Genomic DNA, 14659 nt, shown 5'->3' with positions numbered 1-14659 from the left:
CGAGCCCCGCGTCGGGCTCTGTGCTGACAGCTCAGAGCCCGGAGCCTGCTTCGGAATCTGTGTCTCCCCCTCTCTCTCTGCCCCTCCCCTGCTCGTGTTCTGTCTCTTTCTCTCATAATAAAGAAATGTTAAAAAAAATGAAAAAGGAAATGTGAAGACCATTTTAGGTATAAAAAAAAAAGAAAGAAAGAAAGAAAGAAAGAAAGAAAGAAAGAAAGAAAGAAAAACATCGTGAAAAAAGAAGCTCTCCCTTATCCGCGCTCCCAGACAGGAGGCATGCTTAAGGAAAAAAAGGTAGAAGTTTGGCCCAGGATTAGATTTTTGCTTGTGTGTACAGAGAACATGGATGTGGAGAGATTGGTAGAGCTTATGGAGGGGAGGTTGAAAAGAAAGAACTCAGAGGAAAGAGCTGAGATGTTTTAACAAGATTTGGAGAAAAGTTTGGCAGGTGAGGTGCAAATGACTCCTCCCTATATCTGCTCACCAAATGATGTCAGAAAATCTACCTTCTCTGTCTGTGTTTGGAGTTGAATTTATACTGGGATGGGAGCAGGGGTAAGAAAAAAAGGACACACTAGAGTTTACCTCAAAGCAAGAGCAGAGGTCGAAATGACAGAGAACCACCTCAGTTCTTATTTCATATTATTTATCTTACTTTGTATTCTCACGATCATTTAGTTGCTCTGTTACCTGCCACAGTGAAAACACTTATTTTAGGCATTTTCCTCGGGTCCTCAGTGGCCGCTCCAGTGGCATGAGTAACACACAGTAATGCTGGGGGGGAAATTAGTGTGTGGCCCGAAAGGAAGCAGGTACTTCCCCCCAGGGGAGAGGAAGGGCCACGTGCACCGAATACACGAGTGCCCTGTGTCTGACATTCCCCTCACCTTACTAACGCCTGGTCCACATTTTTACTCTTCCTTTAGGTCAAGGAAGTTGATCCGCTGAGTAATGGCTCAGTCATGGTCTTTAACACCTCTGCCTCACCACATCTGTATCAAATCGAGCAGCTGCGAGCTCTGGCTAATTACAACATTGGTGTATCCTGCATGAATGAAATTGGCTGGTCCGCAGTGAGCCCTTGGATTCTGGCCAGCACGACCGAAGGAGGTAATCCCTGGAGCTCAGAATAAATATTGCCCCTAATGGCATGTGATTAAACAAATCCTTCCCGGGGTGGCCTGATGGAGAAGTTTAAACTTTGCTTTGTTTGGTCTTTGTCCCTGGAGGAGAATTTTATTTGAGGTAGCCAATGAAAATGGGGGGGGGGCGGGGGGCGGGGGGGGGTGGAGAGAGAAAAAAAAAAGAAAATAGGAAAGAAGATTTTCCCTCTGTTTAGTGACAAAACTTACACTTAATGTGTATAGGTAGTATTTTCTTTTACATAGGGAGACATTAATAGCACACTTTATGACATGTTATTTTAAATTAAGATATAATAATATAAAAAGTACTAATCATAGCATCAAATTTAAGAAATAATGAACACACACACAAAAAAAGAAATAATGAACGTGAAGATGGTTAATATTTACCAAACACCACGTTCCAGGCACCACATTAGGTGCTTTGCATGGATTATTTTTTTAGATCCTCATTGAAGCCCTATGAACTAGGTTCTCTCTATGCTGTCTTGCTCATAGCAAACTTTATTTATATCTTTAAACTTTAAAGAATTTTCTGTGTGCTATTTCTGATTTCTGAGATTTTTTTTTATCTTCTATGAATATTGGAATGGATATTGTATTTCTTTTAAATTCAAATCCACAGTTTCTATTCCTTCCCAACAGAGCTCTAGATCAGTAGAACCTCTTTCCTGCCCTTACCTCTGGCCTCATTGAGTCAGTGCCCTAGTCTTCATACAAACTGTGGGCCAGGTCAGGATCAGAAATCTTTAGGGTGTAAGCCTTGCACAAATGAAACTCTAGTGCCAAAATTGTAAAATATCTTCTCTCAAATGATAAACAAAAGCCTTTGAGAACAATTTCATATGCTGTGTTTCATTTTCATCCAGTTCAAAAATACCTTTCTGACTTTTTCTTTTTCTTTTTCTTTTTTTGTAATTTTATTTATTTATTTATTTATTTTGTTTTTTATGAATATAATTTATTGTCAAATTGGGTTACATACAACACCCAGTGCTCATCCCAACAAGAGCTCCTCAATGCTCATCACCCGTATTTCCTCTCCCCAGCCCCATCTGACTACTTCTTTGACCCATTAGTCATTTAGGTGTGTAGCTTAGTTTCCAAATATTTTGGGCTTTTCCAGAAACCTTTGTATTACTAATCTCTGATTTCAGTCTATTGGTGCCCAAGAACATAATCTGTATCACTCAAATACTTTTAAATATATTGAGATTCTTTTAATGGCCCAGAACATGGTCTTTCCTGATAAATGTTTGGTGTGCACTTGGAAAGAATGTGTATTCTCTCATTATAAGGAGTATTCTATAAATGTCAACATGGTTGAATTGGTTGATTATATTCTTACTGCTTTTCTGTCTGCTTCTACCAATTATTTAGAGAGAGGCATTGAAATCCATAGTTATAATTTTGGGTTTACCCATTTCCTTTTGTAGTTCTAGCCAGTTTTGCTTCGAATATTTCAGAGGTTATTTTGTACATAAATGTTTAAGATTACTGTGCTCTCGGGGCGCCTGGGTGGCGCAGTCGGTTAAGAGTCCGACTTCAGCCAGGTCACGATCTCACGGTCCGTGAGTTCGAGCCCCGCGTCAGGCTCTGGGCTGATGGCTCGGAGCCTGGAGCCTGTTTCCGATTCTGTGTCTCCCTCTCTCTCTGCCCCTCCCCCGTTCATGCTCTGTCTCTCTCTGTCCCAAAAATAAATAAACGTTGAAAAAAAAAATTAAAAAAAAAAAAAAAAAAGATTACTGTGCTCTCCTAATAATTGACCACCTTCTCATTATGAGATTGTTTTCTTTATCTTTGAGAGTACTATTTTTTGTGAGCTCTACTTTGATATTAATATAGCCACTTTAAATGCTTTCTTTTGAATATGTGCTATATCTTTGATTCCTCCTTATTTTTAACTTATTTATATTTTCTAATTTAATGGGCAGTGACCTAAGTGTTTTGGTTTGGATACCCCAAAGTGTCAAAATTGGTTTCCTTTCCTCTGGGACCACTCACTTTCTCTAGTAAAGTAGTCTCCTGTTTCCTGCCTCGGGAATGTAAACATGGCTGCCAATATCACGTGGGGAGGAGGACTGAGGTGGAGTCCTCCTCATTCAGTGTACAAACTTACACTTTTTTCCCCAGTTGTCCATCTGGCCCCTCATTGTGTCTTCATCCTGCCCCAAGACCAACAGAGGCTTTTCAATTTGGAGAACAGGGCATCCTGTCTCCTGTTTTTGTTTTTGTTTCTGTTTTTGTTTTTGTTTTTGTTTTGAGGGAGTACCTAGCAGGTGTGTGGGAATAAGTTAGAGGGATCTTGAGGACTAGCTACTTCCTGATCGCTTTCAGTCTTCCAGTTTTAGTACCTGGGTGCACAGCTTCTGAGCCTGTCCATGGTCCTTTGGGGAGTATAGGCTTGTTGAATTAATTATGCCTTCTTCATTTCTTTTTCAGCTTTTGAGTATATGTTGACATTTATTTTCCACTATTGACTCTGCTTTATCTTATGGGTTAATATTGTTTTAAATTCCTTACTGTCATTTTAGAGGGGCTTCAGGAAAAGCAGACATAAAGACATGTTGAGTTGGCCATGTTTGTCCATAAATTCTACAATATATTTGAAACTATACGATTCAGTTCATAGCACAGCTGTAGCTGTATGACATTTCCTAAGCTGAAATTCATTCTATTTGCTCCTAGAATCAGCAGAAATGAAGGTTAGAGTACCCTTTTGTTTTCTTTTTAGGCATATCAGAAATAAATAATTTGATCTTCCAGAAATACAACTATAATCAATGGTTTGGTATATATAATCGCAATTGTTTTTATTCTTTCTATACATAAAACATTTTTTTATTTCTAAAATGGATAGTTGGTACATGTCTTTTTGCAATTTGATTTTTCCCTCCATTAAATATTTTTTCATATCAGTACCTGTGATCTACCTAATTCTTTCCAGTGGCTGGGTAGGAAGTATTTCATTGGAAAATGTATCAAAATGTATTATGTCATAATTATTGACAGAGCATTACATTTATTCCTTTTATTCACTATTATGCCTCAATGAATGTAATACCACCTATAGGAGAATTTCTTAGATTAAATTTCTGGAAATAAAATATTTGGTCAAAGAGCGTATTATTTTCAGTTTTTATAGATATAGTCAAGTTCCTCACTCCCAAAAAATAATCTAGTAATGACCTTAACCTGTTCCCAAATTATTTTGTGTGTACGTGTGTGTATACACACACACACACACACACACACACACACACACACACATATACATACACATATACATATACATACACATACACATACACATATACATATACATATATATGTATAACACAAACATACTTTTTTCCAATGTATTGTAACTTTTATCCTCGTATCCTTGCGAGAGATAACAGACATTTTGACATAAGTGGGAATGTGACTTAAGCAGAATTTTCCTATAAACCAGATAGTGAAAACCAGGGTTAAATTCTACATTTTGACATCTAGTAATTAGCATTTGACCCTCTGGTCTTCAATAATAATGAGATGTCTTATGCATATGTATATGTATACGTATATGTATATGTATACACACATGTATATATGTACATGTACATTTTTAAAGACTTATTGTCTGATTAACTCTGTTCAGACCATCAGTAACCTGCCTTTGGACTTTAAAATGGTGGCTTCCCTTTGAGCTCTGCCGTGTTCCCTGCCTGGTACGTCTCACCCGACACAGGACTGATCTCCAGTCAGTCTGGTTGCCCTTCCATCCCACAGGCGTCTAGTGGAAAACCCTGTTCAAGTTTGTATCTGCTTTGCTTCCCCAGGAGGAATCCATGAGTGCCACTCACCTTCCTCATCTTCGTGATTTTAGTTTAGGAAGTGCTTGCTTTTAAAAACTCATGTAGTATTTCAGGGCACCTGGGTGGCTCAATCAGTTGGGAGTCCGACTTTGGCTCAGGCCATGATCTCATAGTTCATGGGTTTGAGCCCCACGTCGGGCTCTGTGCTCACAGCTCAGAGCCTGGAGCCTGCTTTGGACCCTCTGTCTCCCTTTCTCTCTGCTCCTTCCCTGCTCATGCTCTGTCTGTCTTTGTCTTTCTCTCTCTCTCAAAAATAAATATTAAAAAAAAAAAGCCATGCAGTATTTCAGTGCTCCTTAATTGAAAAAAGGGTGAAAATCTGCTATTCATCTCAACCTCATTTGAATGCTTTCCACAGAACACTGGAAAACCAAACATTCAGAAACTGAGAATAAGCCTCTATGTGCTTTTCTCTGTGGTTCTTCATCATTGTCTCTTTTTCCTTTTGTAGCCCCTTCAGTAGCACCTTTGAACGTCACTGTGTTTCTGAATGAATCTAGTCATAAGGTGGATGTCAGATGGATCAAGCCTCCGATTAAGCGGCAGGACGGGGACCTGGTGGGATACCGGATATCTCACGTGTGGCAGAATGCAGAGACTTCCGTAAGTCTGAACTCCGAAAAAGTGCACTTGTCTCCTTAGATTTGCTCATTTATATTGTGTTAGAAGCTTTCTTTTTAAAGTTTATTTATTTTTGGGGCGCCTGGGTGGCGCAGTCGGTTAAGCGTCCGACTTCAGCCAGGTCACGATCTCCCGGTCCGCGAGTTCGAGCCCCGCGTCGGGCTCTGGGCTGAGGGCTCAGAGCCTGGAGCCTGTTTCCGATTCTGTGTCTCCCTCTCTCTCTGCCCTTCCCCCGTTCCTGCTCTGTCTCTCTCTGTCCCCAAAATAAAAATAAACGTTGAAAAAAATAAATAAATAAAGTTTATTTATTTTTGAGAGAGGGAATGGGGCAGAGAGAGGCAGACAGAGAATCCCAAGCAGAGTCGGATGTGGGGCTTGAACTGATGACCTGTGAGATCATGACCTGGGCCAAAATCAAGAGTTGGACACTTGACTGACTAAGCCACCCAGGTGCCCCTAGAAGCTTTTGTTTTGTCGTGAGAAGACAACAGATTTTTTTTTTTAATTAAAAAAATTTTGTTTAACATTTATTTATTTTTAAGAGAGAGAGAAACAGAGTGCAGGCAGGGGAGGGGCAGAGAGAGAGAGGGAGACACAGAATCTGAAGCAGGCTGTAGGCTCTGAGCTGTCAGCACAGCACAGAGCCTGACACGGGGCTCAAACTCACGAACTGTGAGATCATGACCTGAGCTGAAGTCGGAAGCTTAACCGACCGAGCCACCCAGGTACCCCAACAACAAAGTATTATTATTGAATGAGGTCCCTTTCACTTGGATGTGAAGACTATACTAAAAACTAGAGATGACTGAATAGTTAACAAAATTCCAAGGAATCTTTGGGGCTTTTCTCGCTCACTCACTCACCCATTCGTTTATGCATTCGGTAAATAGGTGAACTCCTCTCTGTCACCACTTGATTCGTGCCTTCTGGGAACTTGGGCTCTTGCAGGAAGATAGTTGAGAACTACCCAGATAACCAGAGCAGAAGGTCCAGAAGCTATATGGCTTAGCAGTCCAACAATTCATAGCCTCTTGGAAATTCCAGAGGATGCTTTTCTGAAGATTATCAGGGAAGAACCCCAGCCTCATAGAGAATGAAAAGGGGTAACCAGACTCCAGAGGACTGGGCTAAGCCAGCAACAGGTTGCCTTAACACAGCTCCACAGGAGTAGGGGTAATGCCCGAGTGTGGATGGGTAGGCAGCTACCAGACAGGTCCCCTTCCCACTTGAGAAGATAGTTGAGGTGACACTGACTTCTTTGTGACGTAGAGCTTCCTACGGAAAGGCAGATGTACTGGTTTCATCATCAGGACTGTCTCTTTACTGCCATCATGCAAAGCACGCTGTTTTGTGTTGTTACATTCCTGATCGACCTAGCCCTGGGGACAGATCAGATTTTAGCATCCTCGTGGCATTTGTTGGGGGTGCCACGTGACAGCAGTACAGCTTCTTGGCAGGAGAGAGGGACAGAGTCCACAGCTGCCCCCATTGACAACATCCAGTCTTTGCCTCAGTCGTCGTCAGCTTCATGACATCCAACTCTTACGCAACTGCTGTTGTTTCCAAAAGGACGGGTGGGATTTATTCTTTGTCTTTTCCTGCCTCAGTTTACCTATCAGGACGCTGACTCTTGGAAGCGGTAGGTGATGGAAGTAGAGGAAAAAGAAGAGAGTTTGGAAGTGCGTGAGTTTTTGTGCCTCAGAGTGATGATAGGGTGTTGTTTGTACAAGGCACAACCCTGCTTAGGAGCGTTGTCCTACGATAGAAGCCTCTCGTTTCTTGGTCTTTTGTCCCAAGGCACCCGTGCAGGGTCCTTATTGACTGCGTTTCCACACCGGCTGACTCAGGGGAATCAAATGCCTGTCTTAGAGGCAAGCCCCTTTCACCATGGTGAATCGTGAACAGCACCTGAAGGTGCAATAATTGTGTTCCAGTTCAATAAGGATTTTATTTTTCTCTGGTTGGCAGAAGATTGTAATTATCAGCAGACACTTGAGAGGTCTAAACAGAAAACACCCCAGTTTGTTTAAAGAGTTCAGGTCATCCTTTCGACTTCTTCTGGCGTGGGTGAAAGCTGCCTCTCCGGAGGGGACCTGAGCTGAGGCGTGCTGAAGGGCAAGAGTGGCGAAAGCCTCATGGATGACGCAGCTGGAGAGCCTCACGCACTAAATGCCACCAGCGCTCCGCTGCATTGTGCATTCTGGTTGCCTTTTGTTCGGCATGGTCCCCTCTGCAGTGAGAACAATACTGCCACAGTGAGAGCTGTGACCTTTCCAGTCATTACCTCCTTGGTGCTGCTGGATCATCCTAGTGAGAACCTCATTTGCGTTGTACTTTGTGCATCATGAGGGTCTCGTGACAACAAAAGACTTGGCAGCTTGCTTTCCTTAGGATACCATTCTCAGATGTAGCCATGCTTCAAGCTCATCGTGGGCTGCAACCAGAGGCAAATAAAAACGCTGGAGAAAAGCTGACCCAGGGAGGATCCTAAAACCCCTGCCCAAAGGGAAGTTTTCAATGACCTCCGTACCCATCACCTCTGTTTCCTGAACTCCCTTCATTTCAGAAGGGCAAGAGTTAGATACAACTTCATCTCTCAAAATTGTTCTTTCATTTCCATTTTTAGGAAACTGATACTAAAGGTATACCTTCTTTATGCAAGACAATGGAATTGGATATTTTCGAAAGCTATTCCCAGGAGTTACTCTAATAAGGGTGGGTTTTTTGTATGCGGCTTCAGAACTTTCTTGGAAGTGATCTTTGGGTGGGCTATTGTTTATACCTTTATTATCCCCGCATGTTATATCGCTTTCAGACTAAAAAATTCCTGATAGTTACTGTACACACATTTACTATATCTTGATGAAGATATCGACCTTTTTTTGTTCTGGTTTTTTTTTTTTTTTTTTTTTTTTTTTTTATCCCTTGCATTTCCTAATCCAAGCTCAAAATCCAAAAGTCAGGAGCAAGTGCAATCTATTCTCCTTGAAGTTGGGGCCATGTCTCGCTCATCTTTGTATCGTCTGAACAGAGGACCTTGAACTTACTTTCTAGGCATTTATGGGGCTTGATGCATGGACCTGACTGACATCCATACTGGCTGGAGAGTTTCACTCTGTGATGAGACAGGCTTTTGATGAGTGTGGACTAGTGTTTCCCATCTATTCCCATTCCCAGAAGTTGTCAGTAGACCTTCCATGAGAAAGGAATTCAATGAGCAAATAAGTTTATAAAATATCACATCGTATACCCCTCTCTGGAAGATCAATAAGGTTTATTGGTAAGCTCAAGCCTCTTTGGTATTTTACAGTAAATAAGTTTGTTTCACTTTGACCCAGAATGGCCCACATGTTCAACAGAGAGACTCATCGTTATATGTGTTATTTATACAAAACTCATTATTATAGGATTGTAGTTCTAATGCTGGTTTAATTGTATTTGGAAGGGGTAGAGATGTTAAATCAGAAGGCGGTTTCATTATGGGCAGATTATTATGGGCCTAGAGACAACAAGACATGTAGAAATAACTTCTTTAAAGACCTAGAGAAGCCACAGTACCTTCAAGGATTCCTTCCTCAGGCCTAGACCACTGCATCCTAACAAGCTTGGATTTGGGCATCAGCACACTGGCTCTTCCTTTCCTTATTGCTCCCTCTCACTCACTCTCAAAGGAGGGCAGGGCATCTGAGCAGGTGTCATGTTAAAGTATGAGAAATGGGCGAGGTTCTTGTGGGATAGGTCAGCCAGGGGTCTGGAACACTGCCGAAACCCAAGAATTAATCAAGGGTGATATGCACAGCTTGGAGGAGAAACCTACAATGGACGTAAATCGCATGAACTAGTCAAATAAACTTCTTGGTGTGAGGCATTAGGCAGCCTTGGTTATTTTCTCTCCTGTGCCAGGACTTGAAAGACACTACAAGGTCACTTCTGTAAGAGGACTTTGCATTTATAGGGAAAGACGATCCAAATATGGCACCTTATAGGTAGAGGAATGTAGGAATAATAATAACCACCATTGGTTACTTACAGTGTGCCAGACTGTGTGCTTCATGTTGTGCGTGTAGGAATTCATTTAACCCTTACAAAAACATCATGAGACATTAAAAAAGAGAGAGAGAGAAAGGTATTACTTTCAATGTTTACTTGAGGAAACTGAAGCTCAGAGATGCTGAGTAACTTACCAGAGTCACAAAGCTTGGAATTGGCAGCACTGGGGTAGGAACCCAGGCCAGACTGACATCCAGAGCCGTGCTTTTCAGAACCCACTACCCCTTCCCAGATTCCTTTGGCTTTCATGATACAGTGTCTCTCACTCAAATTCCACTCTGTGGACTCTTAGCAAAAGGAAGTAAGAACAGGACACGTTTGAAGAGTAAGATGTGAGTTTTGCATTGACAAATGCAAAATGAGTCCTGTGAATGTGAAGAACAAGCCACCTTTGTTGGCATAGCATGACAGAAGCTCTTATCTGGTGGTGCTTCCCCCGTTGTCTGTTACTGTTCTTCGAGGCAATAAAATGGGCCTTATTCTTAATTACATAAATTATAGGGCTGTGAATTCTGACAGAGTTGGAGATCTTAACACCTTTCAGTGATTAGCAACAAATGCCACCGCAGTTGTGCTGACCTTAGTGCCTCACAAGAGAAAAAAAGAAACTGTTTCCAAAGACACGCTATTACTTTCCCTACAGGGTCTACATGTATGTCATCAGATGTTATACTGTAAATCTGATTTCATTACCTGAAAATGCTCTTAGATTTTAAGTCCTCGAGGCTACGGGCCTTTGTTGGTGAAGATGAAAACTCACAGAATGAGAAATTGCAGTTCACCCGTGGCGTGTGCCCCAGAACCAGACCACCTCATGCCAGGGAAACGGCCTCACCTTCTATGCTCTGCACCTGACCGTGAGAGAGAGAATACACACATGGGTGGCTCCTACATGGGTCTGGTTTTAAATGGATTTCTTTGTCAAATTTCAAAACCAAAATGAAAATAAATATTTGGGGATATAGATATGGTCGGTCATACGTTTGCTTACGTATTTGGCATCAAAAGAATTTGGATCGGGGTGCCTGGGTGGCGCAGTCGGTTAAGCGTCCGACTTCAGCCAGGTCACGATCTCGCGGTCCGGGAGTTCGAGCCCCGCGTCGGGCTCTGGGCTGATGGCTCAGAGCCTGGAGCCTGCTTCCGATTCTGTGTCTCCCTCTCTCTCTGCCCCTCCCCCGTTCATGCTCTGTCTCTCTCTGTCCCCCCAAAAATAAATAAACGTTGGAAAAAAAAATTAAAAAAAAAAAAGAATTTGGATCAATTGCATCGATTTTTAGAAACAGGGATCATCTTTATCATTTAAGGCAATTCTTAGAGAAAATGGTTATGCTCCACTGAAATAGTTATCATGTATCTTTCTAATCACTACTTCAGCATTTATTATAGCTCCACCCCTAAAATGGGAAAATTCTTTACGTATTTCCAAAACATGTTACCTGTAAGCGGTGGCTGCCATTGTTTTTGTACTTCAAGATTCAGAAAGATGACAGCAGTAACCAGGATGATTGCCATTGTTGATGCGCTTAAGGAACAGGAGGTGGAAATTTCAAAGTTCCTTCTCTGGGTTTTCACGGTGACTTATTATAGGCCCTAAGCGAATAGATCTTATCAACTACTGTTACGTTTGTTTCCAAAAGGATGATTTTGTGTTAGGATTTCTCTTCTTCTAGGAATTTAATTCATTCACAATTCTGCATGTCCTCTAACTTAGAGATAATTCTCACAAATGATATATTATACATATCTTTTAATTTTTTTTAATGTTTTATTTATTTTTGAGAGAGAGACAGACAGACAGAGCATGAGTGGGTGAGGGGGAGAGAGAGAGAGGGAGACACAGAATCGGAAGCAGGCTCCAGGCTCTGAGCTGTCAGCACAGAGCTCAATGCGCGGGGCTTGAACTCATGAACTGTAAGATCATGACCTGAGCCGAAGTCGGACGCCCAACAGACTGAGCCACCCAGACGCCCCATGATATATTGTATTTGAGTCCTGGCAGATGAAAAGCGTGAAGCTAGAAGCAGGCCCAAAAGCTGTTGTCAGGCAGGACATCTTTTGTACGTTCAGGAGCTGTTAGGTAGTAAATTGTGAAGCAGACATGTTATTTCTCAGTGGCCAACCGGACTCACTGCAGGGCTCCATGACTGTGTGGGTTCGAACCATAGAGTTGCTCTGCTTGATGAGTTCCTGTCCCCCACCCAAATTAAATAGAGAATGACCAACTAACCCATAATCAAAACTGGGTTTGCCATAAATAAAGTGCTCTATTTCTAAAAAAGATATTGCCTGAATACCCCCCAAATTGTTAATTATTATTTTGTTTACTTAATTAATAAAAAAAAAAATCTGTGACAAATCTCCTTAGCATACAGTCCAGTGGGGTGGAAAAACCAGAACATTTTAAAGCCATATTTTCCCCTTTTATCCCTTGTCTAAGATTATTTCTGAGTCCTGATGGTCACTGCTTGTTTACATTTAGGAAGTCTGTGGGTGGCTGACCCAGGTTCCCCCTTGGTCACCAATGACTGGCCTGCCCTCTCCGTAAGGGCTGAGCTGGCCCCACCCTGCCCCACTGTTAGAAGGAAGCAGCATGACACCAAGTGACCAGGAATAAAGTTACCAACCCAAACCAGGCGCCTGCTCGTCAGTGATCTGTGATACCTGTGCGCCACCTGCGTGGTGTGACATTTCTCTTTCTCTCTGTGAAATCAGGTCTCCAAGCTGCAGAGATTAAAGACGTGTTTCTGGGGTGCCTGGAGAGCCCAGTCAGTTCAGCTTCCGACTCTTGATTTCAGCTCAGATCATGATCTCACGGTTGTGGGGCTGAGCCCCACATTGGGCTCTGTGCTGACAGTGCAGAGCCTGCTTGGGATTCTCTCTCTCCTTCTCTCTCTCTCTCTCTCTGCTCTTCCCCCTCCCTTCCTCTCAAAATAAATAGTCCAAAGGCTGAAATGAGGTCCTAAAACAGTCTTTTTAAAAAAATAATTATTTATTTTGAGAGGGAGGTTTGGAAACAAAGGGAAAAGTGTTATATAAACACTGAGTTCTGGGGTGTTTTGTTTTGTTTTGTTTTGTTTTGTTTTGTTTTGTTTCAAAAATCACTTACTCCTGGGGCACCTGGGTGGCTCAGTTGTTTAAACATCCGACTTCAGCTCAGGTCATGTTCTCAAGGTCCATGAGTTCGAGCCCCGCGTCGGGCTCCGTACTGACAGCTTGGATTCTGGAGCCTGCTTCAGATTCTGCACACGCGTGTGTGTGTGTGTGTGTGTGTCTCTGTCTGTCTCTCTCTCTCTGCCCCTCCTCCACTCACACTCTGTCTCTCAAAAATGAATAAATGTTAAAAAAAAATTTTTTTAATCACTTTCTCCTGTGTTTTAATGGCGCATGGTGCATGGCAGTGGTTATAAAACAAAATAAGTAAAAGTGAAACCAGATTTTTGGAAATTGAGACAATTGTGCATGTGTCACACTAGAGGGGAAAAAAAAAACATGCCAGTGCCCTCCTCAAGGTAGATTTTAGTCAAAATTCTTATAATTGTAAAGAACAGGAGCCCATGCATGCTGGTTCAAGGGAAGTTGGCAGGTGGTCAATGTCAAGGTATAGTTTGGCTCTTGGGCATTGTACTGTGGGGGTTCTGAGGGCAGGGGTCTCCCAGAGCCAGGCTTGCTCTTGCCCTCTGGCTGCCTCTGCTACATGCTCCCTCTCTTCCAGAGACATCTTCACTGACCATTCTGAGTGCCATGCCTTCACAGACTCACTTGGGCAAGGCCCTAAGGCCAGAGGTTGCAGCCAGCCCGTTCAACATCCCTGCCCACCCTTGGGTTCCGTTAGCTGTGCGCTGAGTAAGGAAGGGATGCGGTAGAGACACAGCCTGTGCCCCCTGGGAGGTGGGTGGGATGACTTCCCTCAGAAGGAATTGTGGGCGAGCAGGCGACGCGCCCCTGGCAGCTCACTGTTTCATCCCCTTTCCCTCCTTCTCTGTTCCCAGAAAGAGCTGTCTGAAGAAGTTGGCCAGAACGGCAGCCATGCTCAGATTTCTGTTCAAGTCCACAACGCCACGTGTACGGTGAGGATTGCCGCCATCACAAAAGGGGGAGTCGGGCCGTTCAGCGACCCAGTGAAAATGTTCATCCCTGCGCACGGTGAGAGTCGGGTTCCTTATCGTCTGATAGAATGTGCCAGTCCAGGCAATGCAGAGTGCCAGAGAGTAACCTGTGGGATGGGTATCTGGTTTAAGAATGAAAGACAAAGACCAGAAGGGAATTTTTGCTCTGAGAAAGGTAATTGATATGTTAACACACATCACAGAGCACTGATACCTGTGAGTCCTCCCACTGCCATTACTATTGGTGGTACTGAGTTACTGGAAAGATCAGTCCTTCCAGAATACCACATTTGACTTGACTTACTGAATTTAGTATAAATGACGTATACGTGACTGAATGTTGGAGAGCTGTAGTATGGCTAGTCTTTAGGTCTGTGTAATGGGCACTGTTTGTTTATGTGCTAGTGTTTGTTTTGTGTGTTTTAAGCAGTAAAGCTTACCATGTTATTACTCACTCAAGCCTTGGTGCCGTGCTTCGTGACTGATCAGTACAAAACATAAAGTGTTTCCTATAAAAGCTCTCCTTGCACAGCATTGGGCTCACTGAGCTAAATGCCCAGCCCTGCATGCTGTCTTCTTTATTTGTTGGAGTATCCTTTGGCAAGGAGCCACTGTGGTGTCCCATGTGGCCCTAAATGCTGTCCATGCTTCCATAGACCAGTGGAGCCTTTGTTCTGACTCTCACTGCCCTGGGTTGTTTGATATTAAACTGCCGTCGTAGACTGCATGCACAGGCATCTGTATCAGTACGATTTTTGCATTTACAAGGTCTTGCCAGATATGGTCTTTGTATCCATAGCAAATAGGGCTTGTAAGTAGACCATCGAGTTCCTGTCTGTCTGTTCCAGCGACCCCCAAACATGCTGAACTGGAGCCATAC

At 42.8% G+C, this 14659-nt stretch overlaps 1 protein-coding gene across 2 annotated transcripts in view; it reads left to right on the top strand.

Moving 5' to 3' along the window:
- MERTK (MER proto-oncogene, tyrosine kinase) overlaps positions 1–14659 on the top strand; it is a 126827-nt gene that overhangs the window by 69397 nt on the left and 42771 nt on the right. For both annotated transcript variants that reach the window (XM_043604001.1, XM_043604000.1), the window contains exons 7-9: positions 927–1110; positions 5454–5605; positions 13663–13816. In XM_043604001.1, the coding sequence (XP_043459936.1) occupies positions 927–1110; positions 5454–5605; positions 13663–13816 (490 nt within the window). The remainder of the gene's footprint in view (positions 1–926; positions 1111–5453; positions 5606–13662; positions 13817–14659) is intronic.

Source organism: Prionailurus bengalensis, chromosome A3 (genome assembly GCF_016509475.1).
Source record: "Prionailurus bengalensis isolate Pbe53 chromosome A3, Fcat_Pben_1.1_paternal_pri, whole genome shotgun sequence".
Taxonomy (NCBI): Eukaryota; Metazoa; Chordata; class Mammalia; order Carnivora; family Felidae; genus Prionailurus; species Prionailurus bengalensis.
Note: the sequence above shows the minus strand (reverse complement) of the source record. Positions and strands in the feature narration are given on the sequence as shown.